Below are 19386 nucleotides of genomic sequence, written 5' to 3'. Positions count from 1 at the left end.
ACAGTCTGTGTTCAAGGCAACAAATGATAGCTTAGGAGATTAAGTATCCAGGCAACCAAAAGTGTTGTTTGAGAAAAGCTGTTTTACTGTAGTTTTTATTCTTTATGTGTCCTCTAAACTAAAGTGTTGGACCAAATATTTTTTATATGTTGAAAGACATTACAATGTTGTTTGACTCTCCAAAAGAAGAACATTTAAAACAATCCACTGGAAAACAAAGTCCAGTGGATTGTTTTTAATTTTCTTTTTTTGGAATGACTATGACCTGGATGACTGAGAATCTTTACCGACCAGGACTACAGAGAGGAGGTGGAGCAGCTGGTGGCCTGGTGCAGAGATAACAGCCTGATTCTAAATATGGAGAAGATGAAGGAGATCATCTTGGACTTCAGGAAGAACCGGCCAAACCATCCAATGCTAATCAACAGCTCAGCAGTAGAGCACCAAATTCCTGGGGGTGCACATCACAGACCACCTCACCTGCACTTGAAACACCACCTCACCAGTCAAAAGGGCACAGAAGCGCTTGTACTTCCTGCTGAGGATGAGGAGAGCCCACCTGCCCCCACCCATCCTCACCACCTTCCACAGAAGCTCCATAGAGAGCGTTCTGACCAGCTGTCTCACTGTGTGGTGTGGAGGCTGCAGCGCCTCAGACTGAGAGAATGTGAGAAGAGTGGTGAGGACAGCATAAAAGTCCATAAAAGACATTTCATCCAAGCTCTACGTGTCCTGAGCCCGGAACATCATCAATGATCCCTCACATCCCCACCATAGACTTTTTTTTCAGACTGTTGAACTCTGCATCACATTATTTATCACTACCCTTTTAATTGGATAATGTTTCTACTGTATTTTGCACCATATTCATTTTGCAATGCACTGAACCTTTACATATTAACGCTCTTTTGCACCATTATTTTAAACTGATTTCCTTTTCTCCTACATTGTTACATTAGGATCACTGCTGCACTTTACATTGGTAATGTTTATCTTCTCCAACTGCAATATCGTTACACGGTTGCAAGCTGTATGCAATTTTGTTTTCCATTCACTCTTTGCATACAAAATGACAATAAAGTTTGTCTACGTCTAACGTTACATTTGTATTTTATTTTTAAACATGCAAACTCCATGCCGAAAGACCACAGACCGGGAAACGAAATGCAAGGCAGCAGTACTACAGACTGCTCCACCGTGCAGTGGATCAAATTTTACAGGTAAAAGCAAAGTGATCCTGTGCCTAATACTGAGGTCTTTTTCTCCCTCCTATAACTACTATTTTATAGAAGTGCAGCATGGCTCACTAATATAGTGAGCTTGCTTTGCAAAAAGGTGATCAATGATCCACAGCAATGAACTCAACCTGAAAGATTATTACTTTTTTCCTCATCAAACTTTATGTTACGTGTTAATTAACCACTGGTCATTTATAGTCAGACTGAATTTTTCAAAGGGAGTTGTTAAAATCCCAGCCTATGGCTTTAGTTGGTTAGATCTACCAGAGCATATTTCTATGAACTTTCCAGCTTTTTCTTTTTACTTACCGGATAAAATGCAATATGAACTTAGACTGGAACTGAAAACTTTACTTCTACTCCTAACTTCTTGTGTGGCCTGTGTTTTATGTTTTGATTTCAGAGTTTATTTTCTTGTATATTATGTAAAAACTCATTTGTAAAACTTACAAGCTACCTTGTGCTTAATTTCTGTCTTTAAAGCTTTTTTTCTTTCCTAAGTATTAGTCGACAAAAAATGAGATAAACCTTAGAACGAAAACGCAGCTATAAAAGGTATTTTGTAAAAATGACAGCATGTTATTTTTAGTTTTTTCCTTCGATATTGTTTGCAGCTCTGTGTGTCTGTGGGTGATCCACCTCTGCCTTTGGTATCTTTTCATCCCTTGGTGTTATTATCTATTTTCAACAATAAAATCCTTTATTAATTTTTTCCCCCTAATTTTTCTATTTGTTTAAAATTGCAAGAAATGTTTGAATGCTTTTTCCAAACTCTATCAACATGTCTAAGAAAGTTAAATAAGTCAATCAGCCTTATTCTTATCAAACTGCTTTTTTTATTTGAAACAGCATTCACACTATACACTGTTTTCTTGAGGCTCATCCACATCAAGTGCCAAGGAACGTCATGCATGGCTGAATGTAGGCTACAGCTTTGTTGAATGCAAGTTGTGACAATGAATGAAAATATTGCTTTATTTTTTGGCACAGAGGAAATGTATTTTGGATTTACGTTATGTTGTTTTTGGACAGTTTTGTAAAGTGAGGAGTGAAATGCAGTTCTGCCAAAATAAAGAAACAAAAATGATTCCACATCAATGCCTGTGGCTGATTATGTGTTAAATGTTATTTCTTCTTACATTTGAAGGTTATGATAAAATACAACTGCACAATTTGCTGGAGAATAAAAAGCCACCTTGACATTCTGATCTTGGTGAGCCTCTTGTCTCACTGCTTTCATTTCAGCCAAGCTGCGTCACTAAGGATGACTCAAGTAGGTTTGACAAGAGTGAACATCAAATTCAGAACATCAAGTTGTTTTCTCTAACTGAAGTGAAATCGCACAGCCAGAACTCAACACTTAGCAAGCTTTACAGAGCCGCTTCCATGATGTTTAGCTGCTCGGTCATAAAATGTAAGCTAAAACATAATTTTCTAAATTGAAGTAGGAAAACATGATTTGTACATGGAATTTTGAGGAAAATGTGGCAATGTAAAAAGCGTTACGGTGCACTACTATTAAATCTGCTTATTGCATTAAAAACAGAATGACGTTAAGAGTTGGCCACCCTGAAACAACTGCTACAGATTACAATTATTTCACCTGGATTAAAGTACCTGGATATTTTTCAAATGTACATTAAATACTAAACAGAAAAAGAAACAAACCCCCAATCCATCTGACTCTTAACAAGATATACAAGCAATTTAAATACAGCTCAAAATCCACTAGGAAAGAATAAATCAATGAGGCGCAATCAATGTCAAACCATTGTTTTTCCTGAAAGAGGATCGACGTCGGTCCTGTTCATCATTCCCATCACATCCAAGAGAGGCTACAACCGGAGTAGGCACCATGCAAGGAGGGGATTTTCATACCTAAAACTGAAAACGGAAACTTTTATTTCAGAGTTGTTAACGGCTGGAAAAAAGGTTTACATATTCACATCTTCCCCTGCTGTCAATAGAGAAAGAATCAGGCTGATTTAGGTGAAAGTTAACAATAACAAAATATTTAATATAATATCCAATGTTATTTTCCTCAATACTTGAAGATATGATTTTAATCCACTTTGGTACCAATAATCACAACTCTAAATTCTAACTATGACATTATAACAGATCTGAACGCGGCACCAAAGCAGAATCCAAAAGAACAGGAGGAGGAAAGGTAAGGGTCTGCTCATTGGGGAGAGGGGGTTAGATCCGGCGTAGTGGATGCCACATGGACACAGGCTTCCTCAGGGTAGCCAGCATCTGGTTCCAGTGGGTGATCCCCATCCCGCTGGCTTCAGGTCCGATGATCACATGACCCAGGTTTTCGCCCCGTCCGTCGTCAGTGGCCTCTGCCACCGTGACCCTCAGGGAGAGCTCCTGTGAGCACAACGACACGGTTACATAAACAGACTGTGGAGACATGACTCAGCATGGTTTGTCCAAATCTTTATGGTTCAATAAATAAAGTCCATTAATGGTTTTATTGTTTTTAGCCTTTCTACCTTAGCAGTAGATTTCTCTGTATTGTTAGGTGCAAAAGGTCCAGCTTGTGGAATGTACTGATATCTAAACACAAACTAAAACATATTTCCAGGTTTATAATGTCGACTTTAGTTGGTTTGTATGAAATTCTGCATTTTTTCAGGTCAAACTATTGTTGTGCATTTCAATATTTAACTATTTTTCAATCTGGACATTTGGTCCAAACTGGCTACATGTTTAGGAGAAACCTCCATCCTACTATTAACTCTTCAATCATCTGACAGGTTTTCTTCCATGATTGCCTTTAATGTAGCAACAGCGCAGCATGACATAGTGGGGAGGGTGTGCTAACAGCGATGAACAGTGCTGGTTTACCAAATGTAGATAAATGTTAAAAACTTACTTCTATTCATCGACAGGAGAAACAGGAGTTGTTGTGAACTTGTTTAATTAGCTTAAACATATTGTTATTAAAGGCTTATTATTATCTTTATGCTGTATTTTATTATTTTGTTGTGTTTTATTACTTTTAGCCATACCCAGCACTTTGATTTTATCTGTTAGCTCATTTAAAACACTCTACAAATAAAGTGAATGATGAGGATGAAGTTAAAATCATTTAGCAGAGCACATGTCCCTCACAGAGTTCATTAAAGCAGCTGGTATGAAGGTCAACCTTCAGCATTTATGTCTACAAACAAATTATTTAAGAACTGCTAACAAGATTCTTTTAAAGGGAATAATTTAGGATAAAACCTGTGATATAAATCATTCTGAATAAATAACTGGATAATACAAAGGACCCAACAAATCTGCCAATGAAATCTCCCAGATCCTTGCATAGAAGTAAAGGAAAATCCTGAAAAAAAAATTATATTAAAAGATTTTTCCTTAACAGTTGTTTTCACCTACACTTTACAAAACCATTGTAGCAACCCGCTAATAAAAGTTTTTTAATGTTTGATTCATTTATAAACTCCACCTAAAACATTAATAAAAAGGGAATAGATAATTTACTAACATATTAAACCTACTGATGTTAGAATAAGGGTTAGACCAACATGACAGTGAAAGTAAAATAAAAAAACAAAGGCTAGGTTTACGTCTTAATTCCACTGATGTTAAACTAACATGGCAGGGCAATATTTATAAATTGTTCAGATGCAGTTTATAAATGACGATCAGACATTAATGACTACCTGTTAATCATTAATAAAGTATAGCTTTAACATTTATAAATTATGCTTATTGTAAAGTGTTACTTTTTTTCTGTTTAAAACTATACTTTAAACACTGAACTTACTTCAGTTTATTACACCTCTTTTTATTTCTCTTAAAGGCTCTTTATTTCTTTTAAATAAATGCAATTAACTCCAATATATAAAACATGCATAGCAACTCTGGAACTTTAAAAGTAACAATTAGGAACGTCTCGATCCAATATCGATATCGGCCCGCTATCAGCCAAAAAAAGTGTTCCCTGAGTATATTGGCTTGCATCTGAATTCTCAGATATTAGCATGGTAATATTAACTTTAGTTTGTCTAACGAAAGCAAGTATGATTCATACAGATATTGTATTGGGTCAAAAACGGTATCGGTCAATACTCATAATATCAATAAGGTATGAAAAAGGAGTATTTGGACACCCTTAATAACAATAAAGGGAGCATTTTGCCTTTCCTCCACCTGAAAGTTCTCTTTCTGATAAAAGTGTAAAGTATCACCTGCAGAACGATGGATGGCACGGAGAAGATCATGGCTTCATTGAAGATGGGGTTTGTGTCATCTCGTTTCGTGGAGGTTTTCTTCTTGCTGATCTTTCTGCCATCTTGCAGGAGGTAAACTTTGACAAACGGATCTGATGGTGGAGAAACAGAAAAAATTAACAGGGGGTTTTAATGCTTTCTAAAATACAAATAAAAAACACACTAAAACTAAAGAGACCATCCCACCTATTTGGCTGAGCGTGAAAAATGAAATAAATAAAACAATAAAAAAATTGAGCAGATATATTTAGTGTTGTACACAGTAGATCTATTAAACTAAGTGGATGAACATTGTGTTTAAAAGATTGTTCCCAAGCAATTAATAGCTTTTGTAACTTGTTATTACTCAGTCTGGTATAAAAGTTTTAACCTACTTTATCCTTTGAAAGCATAAAATAAAACAATTTATTGAACCTAACATTTTCTTTTAAATATAAGTTTAAATTCTTGAGTTGAGCGACGTTATTTAGTAAACCACAAACACCGAACTGACTCTCCTCACCTGCTGTGTTCTTCTCGTTGGTCCAAATCAGATTCTTGCACTTGGCCACGACCACAGTGAGGCGCTCTGCTGTTGGTAAATAGCTGAGAGACAACAAAATCTCCCCGACCGCATCCACTGCCTGTGGACACAGACACAGATAAGTTGACCCCACATGCATCAGACCAGGGGACACTTTTAAAAAGAGTTTGTCTCAGTAGCAGGGGTGAATGTTGGAGTTGCTGCAGCTCGACCATGAGCTCAATCATTCATAAGATTTTTATAATAAGGCGTTATTCAAGTAAATTTGAATTTTAACAAGAAGCACATTTGGAAATTGAAAAATCAGTCAGTTAATGGATTAAAATAGCAAACTAAATATTCAACTTTAAAGCTCTTTTTTAAAATAATTTAATTAATAATTGAAATAAAAGATGCTATATAGTTTTGGATAATTCATTCATACTAAACTTTTCCTGTTTTTGTTTTCTATTTACCAAATCAGTTTTATTTTCTCCAAGGTCAGAAGTTTGCATACACAAAGAAAACGGTGCTTTTAAACTGTTTAGAAACAGATGATGATGCTGCGGCTTTGTAAGCCCTCTCATCTGTGAACATGTTTACAAGAAACCAACAGTTAAAACAACCTGTTTCTTTTAGAAAGACATCCTGGAGCGGCTAAAGGGGTGGGGCTAATCTGTCCACGCAGCCATTCACAAGAATCAATTCTACAAATATATCCAAATATTTCACTCTTATAAAACTAAAATAAAACTCATCTTTACCGTCCTGTCTGTGTTTAGCAGTGAAGTGGTCTGCCCAGAATAAAAAGAGCTAACAAACAAAATAACTGAAAATATTCACTCTAAAGGGTGCAAAGTAAAACAAATCTTCAACCAACAACATGGTCTGAAGAGACACATAAAGACAAATTTACTCCAAAGGCATAATAAAAAGCCAGATTACAGTTTATAAATGCCCTCATGGACAAACATCTTGGAGAAGTAGTCTACATTCTGATGAAGATGCAGTTCAATCCTTAAGCCCTAATAACTATCATAACATTTGGAGAAAAAAAAGTTTTTAACCCTAAGAACATCCTAGCTGGGGTGTAAGAGGATGGCAGCAAATAAGGGAGTAGTTTCAAGTCGTTTAGAAATGAAAGGGTCCATCCCAAAGCCCTGATTCAGTACATAGTGGATTTGGGTGTCTAACCAAGATGGTCTATGAGCTTAACTCCGTTTCAATGGTTCAGTCTGAAGCAGGCAGTCAAAGTCTTTGATGGCAGCGGTCATCTAAGTCTCCAATATTTATCAGCTTCAGCACAGCTGATGCTTTCAGTTCAGCAAAGGCCTGTTAATCAGCTATCAATGAAAATCAGCTGTGCTGAAGTAGGGAAGCCTTTAACCTGCAGGAAAGGAATGGGCAAAAATTTCTACAAACTATTTTTAGAAACTTATGGAAGTTTGCTGAAAACTACTGACCCATGTAATGCAGTTTCACAGGAAATCCTTTCAAATATAAGGGATCTAAATATGAAAGACTTTTTTGATGTAATCCTATATAATCTAAAAGAGGAAGTGTTTCTTCTGATGCAAAGACAGTAAAAAGCCCAGATGTATCCGTGACTTAACCTCAGACCAGGCAGCATTTAAGTCCAATGTTTTCTAAGGCAAAATAGAATTTCCTTTATTTATTTATTTTCTGTCTTTAATATCCTAAAAAACAAGTCCTGGATTGTTGTCGATAAAATGTATGTTTGACCTTCTGCAGAAGGTTGTTTATTGAAGCGGACATGTAGTTCCGTCTAGTGTCCTCCAGGGGGACTAAAACACCACATCATGCTGACAATGTAAAAAGGTAATTTTCTGTTTGAGGATGAATCTGAATAATCAGGTCAGCCTCTTTTTTGCAACATCCTGGTCTGCATTGTGTACTCTCACTGCCACATATAACCCTCCAACTCCCCACCAGACCTTGTTGACGTCCTGGAGGTAGAGCCAGGCGTTGAATGGTCGGATGGTCAGGTCCAGGTCTGACAGCTTCAGCTCTGCTAAGCCTGCGCTGATGTTCCTTTCATCAGCATCGATGCCGAAAGCGGCAAAGCGCAGGCTGTACTCGTCCAGGGCGGACGGATCCATGGGGATGGAAAAACGCTCATCGAAGATGACGGTGAAAGCATTTGTTTGAACCTATGGAAACGTGATTGAAAGGTTAGGTGTCAGAGGTCATAGTGATACAGCACAGATCAAGAGAAAGTACTGAAAAAATATATTATAAAAAAAAAAACTTAAGAAACAGACTTTATGTATACAAACCAAACCCTCCCTCTGATTAAAGATGTTATAAAAACTTCAAACTTATTTTTTGCATGACTTAAAGTCACCAATGTTGTTGTAGGGAACTATTTGCCAACTGCTTCTCTAGACCATATGTTTGGAGTCATTTCTTTATGAACAGCATTTCCAATTAGGTTGAGGTCTGAGCTTTGACTGGATTATTGCTTCATCTCACTTTTTCTCTTTTCAGCCAAACCATCAATGATCTTCGTTCATCATCGTTTCTCGTATTAACCGGTTTGGGTCTTCAGATGTCAGAAATATGGCCTTGCATGTTACTAAAGAATACAGTTAAAGAAGTGATGTAAGTTCACCTTCCAGCAGTACATTGCATCTAGACCTTTCCCTCTTGAAACAATATGATTACAGTATTTTAATGTATTAGAGTGGCCCAGTCAAAGTACAGACAAAAAATACAACCGAGAATCTAATGCAAGCAGGGCTGCAACTAACAATTATTGTGCAAATCGATTAATATATTGATTTTTTTTCATTAATTGATTAATAATTGGATATTCATAGGTTCATTAAAGAAGATTTTTAACAAAATTAAAGCAGCTGAAACTAAAACGTTTCCACTTTAAGAGTTCTAGATAGAGCATATTAACAGACGAAAATGTTTTTTTGGATCTTAAATGCAAAATATTTATATATTTTTTTATAATTTTGGTATAATTGCTGCTCTGAGTGGGTTCCTCTCAGCTAAAGGCATGTTTTACAGTCCCTATACTCCAGTTAATTAGACTTAGACTTAGACTTAGACTTCTTTATTTGTCATTTTGTATGCACAGGGTGCATACAGAACGAAATTGCGTAACATACAGCTTATGAACATTGCATTGATATTTCAAATGGCACAAGTTATAGAAAAATACAAAAAGTGCAGCAGTGGTCAAAGTGTGAACAGTGCAGAGGTTAAGAGACAGTGTGCAAGTTGCAGTGGTTCAGTGCAAATAGGCATTTGTGCAAAAAATGCGTTATTGAAAATAGAAAGTTACAAGTTCAGCAGCATTTGATGCCTGATAATGTGCAATAGGTGCAGAGTTCGGTTTGTGGATCAAAGGTTCAACAGTCTGATGGCAGTGGGGAAGAAGCTGTTGCACAACCTGGTGGATCTGCAGCGGATGCTGCGGAACCTCTTCCCAGAAGGCAGCAGGGAGAGCAGTCCATGGTGGGGGTGTGAGGGGTCTTTGATGATATTACGGGCTCGGGACACACAGCGCTGTGATGAAATGTCCTTAATGGAGGGAAGAGGAGCCCCAATGATTCCTTCTGCTGTCCTCACCACCCTCCTCACATTCTTCCAGTCAGAGGCTCTGCAGCCTCCACACCACAGAGAGAGACAGCTGGTCAGAATGCTCTCTATGGTGCTTCTGTAGAAGGTTGTGAGGATGGGCGGGGGCAGGCGGGCTCTCCTCATCCTCCGCAGAAAGTACAAGCGCTTCTGTGCCCTCTTCACTAGAGATGAAGTGTTTGCAGTCCAGGTGAGGTTGTCCGTGATGTGCACCCCCAGGAACTTTGTGCTGCTGACCACCTCCACAGCTGAGCTGTTGATGAGCAGTGGAGCATGGTGGGGGCGGTTTTTCCTGAAGTCGACGATGATCTCCTTCGTCTTCTCCACGTTCAGGATCAGACTGTTTTCACTGCACCAGCCCACCAGCTGCTGCACCTCCTCTCTGTAGTCCCGGTCGTTGTCGTCTCTGATGAGGCCCACCACCGTTGTGTCGTCCGCAAACTTCACGATGTGATTGGTGGTGAACCTGGGGACGCAGTCATATGTCATCAGGGTGAACAGCAGGGGGCTCAGGACGCAGCCCTGAGGGGAGCCCGTGCTGAGGGTGATGACGTCAGAGGTGTTCTGACCGACCCGGACTGACTGAGGTCTGTTGGTGAGGAAGTCCAGCAGCCATTGATGACTACTAAATGATTACTAAATTAGTTTAAAATGATTTCAATAATCGATTAATCACAATTCATCCAGTAAATGGTTTAGCCCTAAATGCAAGAACGCAAGTCTGACCAAGCTTTCTCTTTTTTGCAGACAAATCAGAAAATTAATTCTCAAAACTGCAGCTCCAGCCTCTAGTTAAATGGGGTTCTGAACAATGTTTTTTTTATAGTACAAAAAAACAGATAAAATCATGAATCCTCTGTCTTGCAGAAGACTAACTATATTTAGCTCTTATGGCACAGAACAAAGAATATTTAAGGCTAATTATTTATGCATTTAAGTTAAAATAATGATATTTATTCAACCCATTTGGGAATTTCGCTGTTTTTAATAATGCTGGTTTTGTTTATAAATATGTCTAACATTGCTGTTCTCACGTATGTGTTAACAAGACGCTGTGAGAAAAGATATTTCATCAAAGTCACATGGAGCGCCTGATAAATAAAAACAGCTTGCGGCACCATTAAAGAGGTAAAGCTCCTTTGCACAGATGACAGATATGGCGCATTATATTAACCATCTAAACAAGCTCATATTAAATAGGATCCAGTGAGGGAGGTACGTTTCGTGCAGCCTTTCCTCAATGCACCACATGCAGCATCCTACCTATAGTGATGCTCCTGTTTCTATGAGACAATGATGGCCAGGTGTTTGTGTGGAACATGAGGCAAAACAAAGGTAAAATATGTATGAGTGAGTGTGAGTCAGAGCAGAAAGAAAAAAGAAGGCAACGCTGCAGAAATAACTGAGAAAATGAAATCAGAAGAAAAATATAAAATGAAAGAAAGGATTGTAGATGGAGGAAGACGGACTGGGAAAAAGACTATAGACACGTCAGGTTAAATGGTTTAATCACGAAGAAACTAAAATGTAGATCCTACATGTATGCCTGAAGGAATAGAGCATACAGCAGCGATGAGTCACAGCCATCAACTGAGGAGGAAGTTCTGGCAGCGAGGAAGTGAGAACAGAAGACAGGTGGAACAGATGGAGGAACGCAGCCGCTTTCCTTCATTTTACATTAGAAGGCGTTTATGAAAATTAGCTGTGACAACAAGGAATGAGAGGGGGCCTGTGGGTCTAAGAGGTGAGCTATAATAGGCTAACTGAAGACAGTTCCTTTTTTTATTATAATTGAGCATGATAAAAAAGGATAACTGATGTAGTTATTTGAAAACTGTAATTAACAACTTCTCATTTCCCATCAGAACCTGATTTCTTTTTATATATATAAAACTATAGTAACTGGTTACAATCTGCAGAAAGAAATCTGTAATGTTTTCCAATCAATGAACCAGTGCAGATCAGTTCCTTTGGAGGTTTAATTTTCTATATGTGAGGTTATGGTAAAGGTTCACATTATACAGGTAATATACAGATAGCCTTTAATAGTGGTAGGTGGTCAGGGCCTTCAAGGCCTTCACTGCTGGCCTAAAATCAATCAGAAACACTAACCTATGTTGTCAGAAAATTTAGATTTCTCTTTTAATTAGAATATAAATGTATCCTATTTACTCACTATTAAAGTTTTCACTCAATCTGTTTCACTTTCAATGCCACACTCTGCAGGATGGTGTTTGTAGACCAGACATAGCTTCTTCCCATAACAAACCAGATTCTTTCTCAAGGTTTATTCATAACATATTACTGTTTAACCAAAGTGTCTGTTATTTGTTTTGACTCTGACTACTTTTCCATTGTTGTATGTAAGGGGGAACGAACGCTGCTCGTGCAGAACAGGGCTGAATGCTGTGCAATTAGGGCTGTATGATGAACTGCTCTCTCTTTAAAAAGATATGAATAAATGTGCCGACTGAGTGAAATCCATCCATCTCCGTTTATTTAACTAGGGTGAATAGTTGAATACTTTTTTCCCACGAGACCTACATTCACAACTTCAACTTAAAATTTTCTCCATACAACTGTATTAATTTATTCCAAACAATCCATTCTATTAATTTTATTGTATGTCTCTTAGCTGCACTACTTACTTTATATTTACGTGGTTGCTATGTATATACATATTTTGTCCAATCAGATTTCAGGAACATTTTCTTCAACCAATCAGATTTCAGGTTTGTTTCACAGGCCCAGCTAAAGGGCCCACTCCTACATCATCATTTTCTCTCTTCTGATTGGTCAGTTATAGCAAACTGTTTACAGCCGAGTAAAGTTTGACGGGCCTCAATGGATGATATTAAATTAAAGTCATTCTAACCATAGAAAGTCATTCTAACCACATTTAATATGCTAGTTGCTAACATGAGACCATAGACAGTTTGAAATATCAGCTCACTGTTTACTCTGCCCTCATTATAACATATTAAAAGCATATTTCACTGCAGGGAGTAGCATCACCACAGCTTCCAATATAAATGATAAATGATTACCCAGGAAGGCTGGAATTATACATTTTAAATGCTGGAAATTTCCTGATCAGCTAAAATCTTAATCCAGGCATCAAAATTTAACTTAAAGGCATGGTGGAGGATTTCTGCATATTTTTGAAAAAACCCGACCTCTATACTTTAAAAAAAAAAAATGCACATGCAGAATCCTGTACCCATTCCCGAGAGAGAACGTCTATTAAATGGATGCCAGAGCGTGAACAAGCCCATTTCTCCTCGTGCACGCTCTTAAAAGTTGCTGTTCTCATAGTTCATACAAGTTTACTGTGCCCAAACTGTGCCCTAAATCCCTCAATCACTATATAGAGCGGGGACTATACAGTGGATTTTATAGCGAACTTAGTTAACTTAAAGTTCGGACAGATGATCACTACTTTTTGCTCCGTTGGTCCCGTAACTCCTCCCTCACAGAGCGGTGACTGCGCCATCTTTGCTATTATCGCCGCTGTTGAGTAGCAACAGCCTATGGCGAAAGCAGGCCTCTTTGACAGCATATCCCATAATGCTTTGCGAGGAGAGCTCTCCATGCAAAGAATTCCAGGATATATCTGCCTCTTCTGAGACCTTTCTTTTCCTCTAATACACTTCGTAGACACTTTTTCTCTTACGACCCTCAGCCATTTTCAAAGAACTGAGGGGAGAAAGCTGAGCTTCAATGACTGTCTGCAACTGTCGCTCACCACACATATATGAGCAGGCAGCATGGCCTTACGTAAACATATCACCAGAATGATTGACAATTGGGAGGACCACTTATTTAGATGATCCACCCGGAAATAAAAGATCGTCCTATATACCTTTAAGTTGGCCATAAACCTCAATACACTGAGTGCATCTGTAACTGCAAACTGAGCTGAGCTGTAGTCTTTTATCTGTCTGTGGTGACAGTGAGACAATGTGAAATCCACCTTCCTGACTCCTGCCCCCAAGGAGCAGCTTGTGTAGCAACTGAAACAGACAGCTCTGTTGGACCTGAATGATCAAGCTCCCGGTCCAGAGGGAAGGATCACTGTCACACTGGAAATTCAGTTGAGCTGAAAGACAATAAAATCATCTCAACTCCTCTCATGCAAGATTATTCTCTTATCTTTGACATTTGGCCGTAAATCCACTAGTGATTTCAGAAATGCTTCTAACCGCTAAGAACGATCAAACGTCATTCTAATTTTATTATATATAAACTTTTGATACAATACAGTCATTTAAAATTGGAAAAAAAAAGGTTTGATAAATGTACTTCAACTAGTCTCACTAACACATCAAAGCTGCACGATTCCTAGAATTTGATTGAAAAAGCTTCATCAACATCATTCATAGATGCTGTTCCACAGCCAAACTTAACAGCACTTCCTAAATCTATTATAGAAATCAGTAAAAGCTCATCCTTAATAATTAAAGGAACCATCAAAGAATTCAACATGGTAGCCATCCAAGTTTTATCTGATATTTCTTTTTCTGGGTTTATGTAATTTAACAAATTAGCAACATGGTACAGCTGCGTATAATTAAAAAAATACAAACAATAAAAACATAACAAATAAATAATAACTTTCCGTAAAAATTCAAAAAATATCCACTGGACTTGGTTTTCAAGATTTGAAGACGTTTCGCCACCTCTCCAGGAAGCTTTCTCAATTCAAATGTCTTCAAATCTTGAAAACCAAGTCCAGTGGATATTTTTTGAATTTTTTGAATTTTTACGGAATGACTATGACCTGGATGACTGAGAACCTTCATCAGCATATTGCACTCCATTTTGGGAAAGACACCCTCGGAATAACGCATGAGTATGAGAAATTGCTTAGGAAACTTGCAGATTATAGGAATCATCTACGTTTCAAACGTCTTCAAATCTTGAAAACCAAGTCCAGTGGATATGTTTTGAATTTTTACGGAATAACTATGACCTGGATGACTGAGAACCTTCATCAGAATAAATAATAACATAACTATATATATGTAGATAAACATAAAACACCTGAATTTAAGAATAAAACACCAGGCATGCAAATAAATCTCATTGGAGGTTAATGTGGAAAAATGGCAGCATGTTGAGTCACAGAGAGGAAAGGCAGATATAAACCAAGGATTTTGCTGTTTAGGAAAATATTGTATCTACACACAGAAACACAAAACAGGAGTTTAGACTTTTTTCCACTTTGGGACCTGGTTTAAAGGTATTAAAGAGGATTTTTCTCAGAATTTAAATGTCCAGATTCATCTAAAATGAATTAATTAATGGGTGGCATTCTTGCACCCAAAATCCATACACTACTTGTTAGTCAATCAAACATTTTGCTTACATGTTGCCATGACATTTTTACGTAGACCCCAAACGTTACTCATACTCTGTTTGGCTAGGGCTCCACCATTATCCCGAAGCAGGTAGAAGTACTCCCATGCTTGTTTGCTGCAGCAGCTTCTTTTAAGCTATTTGTTTGTGGAAACCATCAATGGCCAAAAAAGAATCCTGATAAACCTAACCGGAAAAGAAAGCCTTTTTTTCAATGTAGTTGAAAAGAGGAAAGAAAGTGGGAGACAACAGACAGTGTGTGTTTAAGGAGATTTTTTTCAGAGATGGTGTTCTCTTAAGGAGCAAAAGGGTCTGAAAACAGATGCTTTGGTCGCAAAACTTCTCCTGGACAGGTAAAATGCGTTCATTGCTGTAGTAAGTACTGCTTTTTCAAATTATGAAACATGTACGGTCGAAAACGTGTAAATTGAGACGTTGACAACAAAGGAGTCCGCATTTTGAGGTAATTTGTAGCAGCAGCAGCAAGAACACATTAACAAATTGTAAATATAACTTGCTGCGATAACGCCGGCAGAGACCCCTTCTCCTTCTGGAGATTTCCTGCTGATTAGGTGCATCCTGAAACTCTACTCATGCTGCCTCTTTAGGTGAAATACAAAATTACCGGCGGAGGTGTTTCCAGTGTAGAGAACGTTTGCAAAGGAAGGGGAACTGCTGCATGCGCATGATTCAAATACACAAACAGCAGTTGGACATATCTCCCACCACAGAATTCTCTTTCCTGTCTTTAAAGAATGAAGGCATATGGTCTCAAAAAGCCAGGTGCCTGAGGATAATCTGCTTAAATGTTGAAAGCATCATCTTTGACAGTCTGGTTCACTAGTTTCCCAATATAGGTAAAGAAATGGTAAAATGTGGTTTGGATGCGGCATTGTGTGTAAAAAATGTTGTTCTTATACAGTGGGACATTTTCTAATCAATACTGATGGGCAGCAGTATTATTTCCTTAGGAGGAACGCACTGTCTAGAACAGAGTTCTGCCACCTTTCATATCCAAAGAGCAATCTTGTGATTCCGGCTAAAGTCATTTAGAGAGGCCAAATATTACATTACTTTTGAAAAAATCTCTCTCTATATATATTTTTTTTACATCTGCCAAAGGAAATCTGCTGCCATCTAAAACAACCAATAGTTTATTATTTATTTGAGTTATTAAAATAAGGGGACACATCAAACAATTAATGAAGATGAAACATGGATTTTCATTGATATGGTATAATTTCATGTAAAAGAAATTAATATTAATAAATCATTTCCATATTAATAAAAAAGAAAAATAGATCTAAAAACACGTTTCTGGTGCTTCTAATGTCATTTTGTTGTTAAAATTCAATGGAAATCTTCTTTATAAAAAGCTTTTAAGACTGATATTTGTTATTATGGAGCATTAGTTAGTTCTTTATATCATTTTTAGCACTATTAAAAGCTGTTGTAGAGGGTGCAAGAAGCAACAAGTTTCAGACCCCCGGTCTAGAAAAACCAGCAAGTGTAGCATGTTTAGTGCTGGTAGCAGTCCAGTCTAACCTTTTGATGCAATTATCTTTGCAGGAGTTGAATTTCACTTTAATGTAATCCATAAAACACTGTTTAAGGAAGGTGACTGAGTCTAATGATGCAATCCAAAAGCAGGATAACAAAGCTTCTTTACCCTTGTAACGCCCACATGAAGCTCCTCTGGCCCCAGTGACACTCTGATGAAGCATCCAGGGAAGTCTCCTTCCTCTTTCTCTAGGAGGTCTTTTCCCTGGTGCAGGGTGATATGAAGCAGCTGCCGATGTGCATCGTACTCCAGGGTCACTTCCAGCTGACCGACGGTGAAGTCATGGCCAAAGTTGTTTGCGATGGAGGAGATAGAGCTGAGCGAGTCTGTGGAGATGGAACGGTTGATCTGAGCCACGCCTGTTGGGTCCAGCTCCCTGCTCATCAGCTCCAGGTGGCCCAACTCCCTGAATGCATCGGGGGTGTCACCCAGGGCCAGGCTGGGTTTACGACTGGAGGTGGTGGAGGTGCGCCGGTGGTTGTTGGCTGCAACTCTCTTTAGGGAGAAAAGAAAAGGACATCATCATCATGATGCCAAAGAGAAAAAAAACAAAAAAAAAAAAACAGAATTGCTTGTTTTTAGTCTCTTCTGCATGTGATTTTTAAATATCAACACCGATTTTGTGTGTCAGGCTCATAAAGCTGGACTTCTATATTGTTGAGCTAATGAATCTTTATTTTTCCAGAAGAGATAAAGTGTTTTTCTCCTCTCACGTTCATTTCTCTCACAGTGTACAAGCGACTTTAATGGCCCGACCGGTATAAACACTCAACATTAAAATGGCATTCAAAGAAAACCCCTACAATTCTGAAGATGATAAACCTTCTATTTAGGCTTTATCTACATAGGTTTACTCGGAAGCATGCTGAAAAATGTAGTTATATTTTGCAGCTTATATAAAATTAGTCTTGAATTTATTGATGACTAGCTCCGATTTTTGCTGAGAAATACTTTCAACATACATTGATTCACATATCAAAGGTCAGGATTGCTGATCATGAAAGGAAAGGTTGGGGTTAGTGAAGGTTAAATAGACGTTACCTTTTGCCTGACTTCTGAGAAGGAGGTTCCATATTTTTCTTGCAGATATCTGTAATCAAAATTGGGGAAGGGCGAAGGGGCGGGGAAGGCTCCAGATTTCCAAAGCTTCCAGATGTTTAGTCCCGCAGCGACGAGCAGCACCAGGAAGCCCACCAGGTAGATCCCCACCTCCCAGCCTGGAGGGTTACGCACAACTGAAACACAGAGAAAAACAAATAGCATCCTAAAGCTGCTCGGATCTACAGAGGCCTCAGAATGGACGAGATGGAGGACTGAAGATAAACCATGAACGTTTCTTTGTCCAGATCCAGTTTCAGGTGGTGCCTCTGATAGGGGGAGTGGGTGAATGCAGGAACAGCCAGAAGACATAAAGTCGAAATAAATCAAATATTTGGAGGCAAATATCCAACAAGGTTTGGCAGGTAATTAAAGTGTCGCAGCAAATTAAATGCGTGTGTGTGTGCACTAGCAGAGCTTGTGTGGAAAGACAAATGAGACCGAGACTCAACTGTGAAAACTGACAAAACGTCATGTTTGATTCTTGGATCACGTGGACAAGTTAAAGACGTTCCACAGAAATGTATCCGTGCACAGAAATACAGCAAGCATAAACTGTGTGAAGTCTACTTACCACTCAAATGGTAGCCTGATAAATCCTCACTCTCAGCCGAGGACATGATGTCTCATCCAGCCTGCAGGATCACAACAAAACAGACTCTTTCTGTAGTTTAACTGCAAACATTTTAATTTAAACAAACATCCCAGATGACAGTTGCTCTGGAGGCTTGAAAAGCTTGTTCCCCTTGACCTCAATCAATTCAATTCAGTCTATTTATATACCGCAAATTCAAAACACATGGCATCTCAAGGCGCTTTACAGAGAAAATTCAACCAGATCAATTCCTATCAGCCTGAATTACTGTTCATTTGTCTGAGCCAATAGTTTAAAGGACACAGGACAGAATAACAATGAGAACCTAACGTCCATCGCTGCTAAAGATGCTGAAACAGGAACCACTATATTGATACAACCGAAACCACACCCCTTCCTTACTTTTCCTTCTTTTATACTTTTTCTTGTCTTTTTAGATCTTTTTATACTTTAATGTGAGGGAAGCTCAATCCAGCTCCTGTTTTCCCCCCAAAAGTGTTCAAGTTGTTTTTCCTTTGGGTTCTACTTTCGAGTTTGTTGGATTTCATCTTTTTTTTTTTGTGGAGAATTTGTTCATTATGACTGATACATCAAAAAATATTTTTTAGTAGACCATTAAAAAACCATTTGGGGGGGAGTGGTAGCCTAGAGGTAAGGGCATAGAGCTTGGAATCCAGAGTTAAAGCCCCACTCCCACAGACTGCCACTTTGGGTCCTGATCAAAGACTGTTAACCCCACACTGCTCCTCGGGCACCGCACAATGGCAGCCCACTGCTCCACAAGGTGATGGGCTAAATGCAGAGAGTTCATTTCGTTGCTCTGTACTTGTGACAGTGTGATGACAATAATGCACTGAGAAGAAAAATTGTGTGCTTCTACCTGGTAATATGGGGGGGCTGGAACTGTGTTTAGTGACTTGCTTTCCATCATAGACGTAATTCTGGGGTGGGACATGTGGGACACATCTCTTGCACTTTTTCAAACGTCTGTTTTGGTCCCCTGCACATTTTACTGTCCAAAAATAATGTTATGATACATTACGCATTTGTTTAGCACTAGGACCAAGCGGAGAATGGCAGCTCAAGCTGAAGCCCGTTTCCTTGAGTTTTGACCGCCAAAAGCTCCTGATGTCACCGCCGTCACTCCTGAGATTTACAAACATCTGATGCGCCAC

At 38.5% G+C, this 19386-nt stretch overlaps 1 protein-coding gene across 3 annotated transcripts in view; it reads right to left on the bottom strand.

Annotated features, from left to right (window-relative positions):
* Positions 1 to 2054: 2054 nt before the first annotated feature.
* syt12 (synaptotagmin XII) overlaps positions 2055 to 19386 on the bottom strand; it is a 31513-nt gene continuing 14181 nt past the window's right edge. For all 3 annotated transcript variants that reach the window (XM_038285195.1, XM_038285196.1, XM_038285197.1), the window contains exons 2-8: positions 18191 to 18251; positions 17560 to 17753; positions 16627 to 17013; positions 7943 to 8158; positions 5988 to 6108; positions 5444 to 5577; positions 2055 to 3611 (exon numbers count right to left, since the gene is read on the bottom strand). In XM_038285195.1, coding sequence (XP_038141123.1) covers positions 3438 to 3611; positions 5444 to 5577; positions 5988 to 6108; positions 7943 to 8158; positions 16627 to 17013; positions 17560 to 17753; positions 18191 to 18236 — 1272 coding nt within the window. In that variant the 5' untranslated portion in view covers positions 18237 to 18251 and the 3' untranslated portion in view covers positions 2055 to 3437. The remainder of the gene's footprint in view (positions 3612 to 5443; positions 5578 to 5987; positions 6109 to 7942; positions 8159 to 16626; positions 17014 to 17559; positions 17754 to 18190; positions 18252 to 19386) is intronic.

The sequence above is a fragment of the Cyprinodon tularosa genome, unplaced genomic scaffold (genome assembly GCF_016077235.1).
Source record: "Cyprinodon tularosa strain WSP-4 unplaced genomic scaffold, ASM1607723v1 ctg208, whole genome shotgun sequence".
NCBI lineage: Eukaryota > Metazoa > Chordata > Actinopteri > Cyprinodontiformes > Cyprinodontidae > Cyprinodon > Cyprinodon tularosa.
The sequence above is the reverse complement of the archived record's forward strand: the minus strand, read 5'-3'. Positions and strand labels throughout refer to the sequence as shown.